Below are 6,193 nucleotides of genomic sequence, written 5' to 3'. Positions count from 1 at the left end.
TACCACTCACAAGAACCAGCATTTTAATGGCGACCCAACAGAGTAACTTACACAGTTAAAAACGCAAACAACGCCTCCTGCACACGAGTCAGTGTGCATGCACTCACATACACACACACACACACACACAGAGGACTAAACATAACATGAAGAAGGTATTCAAATACAAGGCATGGCAGAGGAACTATTGTCGGAAGCCGAGGCGGCCTTCGTTGGCTTGCCGGAAAATATTGGCTTGAGCGGCGGCGGCGTTATTGGAGACGAGGGAAGTAGCGAAGTGGTCCCTTACTTCTTCCATGGTGAAAGGGAAACGTTGGTGAGCCATGGAGTTGAGGAGGGAGGCCGTGCCTTCCCGGAAAATGTCGCCGTACCCATCGGTGCGGGTGTTCGTCATGGCCTGCATCAGGCTCATGTCATGGCCAAACACTTGTGTGCAGAGGGTACCGAACAGACCGCCGACGGTACCAACATAACCAAAGAGACCATAAATGGCCGAAGGGTGAGTGATCCACCAGCTGTTGAAGCAAAAGAAAAAAAAAAGATTAAATTTGCAATGTTAATAGCCAGAATACAACATCAAGATCCAATTATTTATCAAGGAAACAAGGAGGAACAGGGGAGAACATGAAGCAGAATAAGATATGTACTTGCTAGAGTAAAGAAAATCACGTCTGGTCTAGAGAGAAGATGAGCTTACGTGCAAGTTCCAAAGGGTGAGCCGATGTTGGGATCGATAGGGAAGATGGGAGTGATTGGTGTAGGAAGCAAAGGAGACCCACCACCGCCGCTAAAAGGCGGTAGGAAACCACCACCGCCTGAAGGCGGTAGGAAACCACCACCGCCTGAAGGCGGTAAGAAACCACCACCGCCTGAAGGCGGTGTGAAACCGGGGCCGCCGCTTGTGGGTGGTGAATTGTAGTATCCGCCATCAGATGGAGGCGTCAGTGGCAGCCCCCCTCCGGGGCCGCCGCTTGTGGGTGGTGAATTGTAGTATCCGCCATCAGATGGAGGCGTCAGTGGCAGCCCCCCTCCGGGTCCTCCACCAGTTGGTGGCGAGTTGTAGTACCCGCCTCCCTGTGACGGAGGAGTCATGGGCAACCCACCTCCTGGTTCTCCGCCGCTTGGTGGTGTGTAGTACCCGCCGCCGTGTGACGGAGGAGTCATAGGCACCCCACCTCCTGGTTCTCCGCCGCTTGGTGGTGTGTAGTACCCGCCGCCGTGTGACGGAGGAGTCATGGGCACCCCACCTCCTGGTTCTCCGCCGCTTGGTGGTGTGTAGTACCCGCCGCCGTGTGACGGAGGAGTCATGGGCACCCCACCTCCTGGTTCTCCGCCGCTTGGTGGTGTGTAGTACCCGCCGCCGTGTGACGGAGGAGTCATGGGCACCCCACCTCCTGGTTCTCCGCCGCTTGGTGGTGTGTAGTATCCTCCCCCTCCATGATGAGGCGTTCCTCCCCCTCCACTAGGCGGGGTGTCGCAGTTAGGCGTGGGATGACCGCCGCCATGGTGAGGACTACCAGAGCCTGCAAGAAGAAGAAAGTCTTCTATGTTAGAGAGTTCAGAGTGCAATATGACTTAAAAAAGAGTACCACTTGCTCCTCCTGCAACATTGCACGTATACTTCGCAATAACAGACAAAGATAAACGTTCATAGAACAGTGCAAAAAGAATGCATCCGGTGAACTTCTCGCCGCCAAGCATGCAATCTGGAACATGCAACTGCAACTTCAAATGGGTGGAGAGAGAGAGACAGACAGAGACAGAGACAGAGAAAGAGAAAGAGAAAGAGAGATACAGTGAGTTATAAGATGTCGCCGTCCATCTTGAAGATGAGAGGCACGTAACACAAGAGTGGTCGTGTCGACCAACCTCCCATGCATGCTTTGTGCTTGGTCAGTTACTAAGATTCAACTATTTCCTTTCTCAAGACTTAGATCTGACCTAACTGCATACACAAATTCATGCTTCAAAAGGAAAATGACGGTAATCTCTATAGACCACACTCTCTCTAGATCTCTCTCAGCACACATAAAAGAAAGCAGGAAACACACATTTGATTTCATTCCACCCACCGTGGGGAGTGGGTGTGCCATAGTAGTTCTTGCTGTCATAAAATCCTTCAAGTTCAGCTTCAGTTTGGCACAGTGCTGGGATGATCATGCAGTGGGAGATCACCACACCAATAATGATGGACACCAAACTCATGGAAGAGCTCGCTCTCTTCCTCCCGCACCCCATTTCTAAAGGAAGAGCTCCAACTTCCTACCACTTACAGAGAAAGACTGAGCAAAGTGGGAAAGAAAGCTCCAGGAAGAGAAGAAGCGAGACAAGGGGAAGGGTACTTCGAGTGGATCGATGCTCTGGGTATGTATATATATATTCAAATATGAAATTTACTTGGGGAGGTTGTTGTGTGTGAGTAAAGAGCCCTGCGGGGGTTTAGAGGACAACGCATCGGGTGCATTTATAGATCTTATTAAAGCCTCTCACACCATTATCCTGGTTGTCAAGAGCCGGAGCTCGGGCAAGAGGGCGGGAAAGAGAGAGAGAGAGAGAGAGAGAGAGAGAGGAAAGAAAGATTTAGGTGGTGGAACTTTGAGATCTGCTTTTTTACAGGAAAAAAGGAATGGTTCTTTTTTAATATAAATTTTCTGACAAGCGAGTTAAGGCGCCGTATTTAAGTCTCTCCCATCGCCAGAAATTTGAAAAGAATAAAAAGGGGCTTAATCAGATTGAAATTATAAGGCTGCATGCCATAATCCGGGAGCATGGCCACGAATAGTGGCTCTCTAGAACGTATCAGTCTACCATCTATATATAAGCTCCCGATGACAATTGGCGTTGTGTTCATCAGAAGAGTTCTCTCTCACTGTCCCCAAGGAAGAGACTTATCAGGATTCGTGCACATAAATCAATCAATAAAATTGTCAGCAGTCAAAATAGTCGCTATATTAATTGAAAGCAAGCTATATTCTGCATCATAGCGTGATTAGTAAGCTCCTTAATATATATATATATATATATATATTCCAAAAGTTAATGAAATATAAATCAACACAATATGTTGATCATTTCAAACAAACCAATGTTCTTAACATCTGATCGATGCACATACTTACTCACTGATGTGGTGTATATATGGGCCAATTGGCATTGTTGGATATCAATTTTTTATATAAAAATGTATCTAAACCCATATTGGCCTTGCATCATATATGTCAGTAAGGAGTCAAGACAACGTGCCTGAGCCGATATGGCTTGACATTAACAACAGTTTACACCAATCATTCTGAATTGATTAAACAGAACACGGAATATGAATGGGTTCATAGTATTCAAAAATAACCAAAGAGAAATATATATATAGAGTTAGGAACTATTGATTCTGAAGAAGAAAAGGGAAGGTGCGAATCTAGAGAGACGGGTTTCGATGCCAGTTAATAGCTTTAATAATCTCATTTAATTACTTTTTTACTGATTCCATGTGTCGTTTTCCTTGTTGTCCTGTCTGTTCTTGAGGGATTTATGACTGTGGCAGGAAGTTAGCTGAGATATCAGGAAACGACCATAAATAAGGGGAGCGGCCCCCTTTTATTTCCAATCTCAACTGTTTTGAGCGATTGGTGCAATTTTATGACATTTAATTTCTGCCACATTTACCTATACATCAACAGCTAGGATCCAACAATCTTGTCACGATTTGACGACACAAAATTTTTAGGTGTTGAATGATTCTTATGATTATGTTAATAATGGGGATTACGGATCAGAGTATGTCAACTGGAGGATTATTGTTCATGAACAATGATAATTTTAGCGATTCATTGTTTTAAGCATTTGATCATATAGTTACTGGATCTGAATTAGTTCAAGTCAGTCACTAGGACAAGCAAGATCAGACTTAGTTTGTCAGAAAAAACACAGGCAAAATTTAATCAACCGTGCAGATAGGTCCAGGGGTGCTAACAGTTAGAATCTTCTGATAGTTTTTGAAGCTTTGAGTGGTCTAGTTGGATCAGATCGAGCCCATTCATTCTATATTTACATGGTCTGTGTCTGAAACATAGAATATTCCCGATTAACACAAACATTTCGGATACAGAACAGGGAAATGACTTTAAGAGCTCGAATTCAACTCTCTGATCAGTAAAACTTCTAACTCTGGTGTGATCCATTTTATATCCCCACAGGTGAACAGATGCCTTACATGTCTGGTTACATTGAGATCTAGCTTATATATTTATAACAATTTCTTGACGAGCTTGAACATGGCTTGGCTTAGTGGTTTGCTGTAAGAAAGAGTGAAGCTTGAACACATCATTCTCAGTTCATTTACCAATTACCAGCCTACCCAACTTGGCAAGGTGTAGTCAATTTGAGGCAACTGTTTCTTCCTTTCTTTTCCTCTCAATTTTTGGACTTTAAGGAATTAGACAGGCCAACTGACTGCCCATCAGCTCATGAACATGTCGACTTGTCGGCGATTAACTCTTTTACTCAGGCAGAACATGGCAAAGGCGACTTCCATAGCAAAATTTGGCTCTACAGTGAAGCTTCTTCAGTTCCTGTACTGTGTGAAATCATGATCAAACTACCCACCTAATTATGATCAAACTACCCACCTAATTAGACGTGCAGTCCTCACTCTCACTCTCTCTCTCTCTCTCTCTGAAAAATTCCCATGAAACACAGTTTTGTGTTTGATGTAGCAGTTACTTAGTTTTGAAAAGAGACGACACAAAAGTACGTTCAGTCCACCCACTCAAACACACACACACACACACACATTCAGAAGGATGTATTGGTTCCCATACTTGCCTTCGCGGCTACCGTTTTCATCTTTCAATTGGAAACCCAAGGATATGCACAATAAGAATAGGCCCTTGGACAGCAGGTGACTGGTCAAGGATTTCAACATCATCGTGGCCCCTTTGAGGCAAATTTGTTCCACAACTAAAGCTTTCTGAAATTTAAAGCTTCCATCCCACTCAATCCTAAGAATGGCTTCTTCATTTTTCAAATAAATTAGAACAATCATTCGAAGTTATACACAACTTATTTTTCCTAGCTAGGTCGATGAGTTTCCTTCATTCAAAGAAATAGAAATTGGTAGGACTCTAATGATTAGGACCACGTAGAGGAGTCGCCATCCTGGAGCTCCACTGCGGGCAATCGAGAACTAAGTTATCACACTTTTTCTTCACTGAGCCCTCTTGAACGTTAATGCTTAAGATACTAGCAGTAACTGGTCTTTGCATGCATCACTGTTCACTATTGATGTTTATATTGTGGCAACGCTTAGCCCAACTCCATATTATCCATTTCTTTAAAAGTAAATGATAGGCCAAACTGATACAGCGATACTGTTCTTATTACCAGCGCTATCGAAGCTTTGAAGCCAAACTGATGCAGCTGATAATGATCTGATATCGAAATTTGTTGCAGTGATTTTACTCTGATGCCAAAGTTAATATAGTGATGATGTTCTAGAATTACTACTACTACTTATGTTTTGGTTACCAATTTATCAACAAAAAGACACTTCTAAACACAAAATTAGCTGCTCCAACTCAGGTAACTAAAAGTAGTGGGGTATGGTAGTTAAGTTGAACGGTGCACTGTGCAGAACCTCTGAAGTAAGGGGAATGGGGGCCTTCGGGCATCTTAATTTTCTACATGATGAGTCTGCTCCGGCTTCAGTAACATTGAGCATTAGATATATCAAGTTTTCACCATCAAAAACAAAGTAATTTGGTCCTTTTAAAACCCAAAAAATGGAAGCAAATTCTAATGAATGAGTTGGCCTCCTCATGAGCGATCACCAGCATGTGGTCCAAACACATGACACATCCTATGCCTATTTATTGTTTGAAAAGACATGCAATGAATGCTTGCCCTAGATCAAAGTTATGGGAGGACATATATATTAATATTCTTACTAAATGCGCGCCCTCCATGCAGTGCCTCAATTTAAAGACTACTTTAGAGCAAATGTGGGCATTGAATGTGAGAGGATCTAAGGCATGAAGGTAGTTCCGGCCAAACTTATTGAACAGGAAAACTTAAAGTATGCACCATCCTTATTGCTTGATTTCTTCTTTGGTGGTTGCCAAATTGATGTGGATAATCTTTTCCTCATGCTTCAGATGTACTTGCATTAAATCCAAATTGAAATCAAACTTAGGTTTGTGGC

At 43.5% G+C, this 6,193-nt stretch overlaps 1 protein-coding gene across 4 annotated transcripts; it reads right to left on the bottom strand.

The window, feature by feature from the left end:
* On the bottom strand, nucleotides 1-2,375 carry LOC116260086 (uncharacterized). 4 transcript variants are annotated; one of them, XM_050079755.1, is made up of 4 exons: nucleotides 2,052-2,375; nucleotides 1,248-1,523; nucleotides 698-1,103; nucleotides 1-515 (listed from the first exon to the last, which is right to left on the bottom strand). In XM_050079755.1, exons 1-4 carry the CDS (start codon nucleotides 2,236-2,238, stop codon nucleotides 185-187), a joined length of 1,200 nt encoding a protein of 399 aa, XP_049935712.1. In that variant the 5' UTR covers nucleotides 2,239-2,375; the 3' UTR covers nucleotides 1-184. The 4 variants fall into 4 exon arrangements, with proteins under 4 accessions (XP_049935712.1, XP_049935711.1, XP_031494031.1 ...); XM_050079754.1 differs by having other exon boundaries at nucleotides 1,176-1,523; nucleotides 2,052-2,373; XM_031638171.2 differs by having other exon boundaries at nucleotides 698-1,523; nucleotides 2,052-2,363.
* Nucleotides 2,376-6,193: the final 3,818 nt, after the last annotated feature.

The sequence above is a fragment of the Nymphaea colorata genome, chromosome 9, assembly GCF_008831285.2.
Source record: "Nymphaea colorata isolate Beijing-Zhang1983 chromosome 9, ASM883128v2, whole genome shotgun sequence".
Classification (NCBI taxonomy): domain Eukaryota; kingdom Viridiplantae; phylum Streptophyta; class Magnoliopsida; order Nymphaeales; family Nymphaeaceae; genus Nymphaea; species Nymphaea colorata.
Note: the sequence above shows the minus strand (reverse complement) of the source record. Positions and strands in the feature narration are given on the sequence as shown.

Excerpts from the sequence above, each read along its gene's own strand:
- LOC116260086 (XM_031638171.2), bottom strand. The coding sequence starts at position 2,238 with ATGGGGTGCGGGAGGAAGAGAGCGAGCTCTTCCATGAGTTTGGTGTCC. Across the intron at positions 1,524-2,051 it reads TGGGTGGAATGAAATCAAAT|GCTCTGGTAGTCCTCACCAT; the intron begins GTGTGTTTCCTG and ends TTCTTCTTGCAG. Across the intron at positions 516-697 it reads TCACCCTTTGGAACTTGCAC|CTGGTGGATCACTCACCCTT; the intron begins GTAAGCTCATCT and ends TTGCTTCAACAG.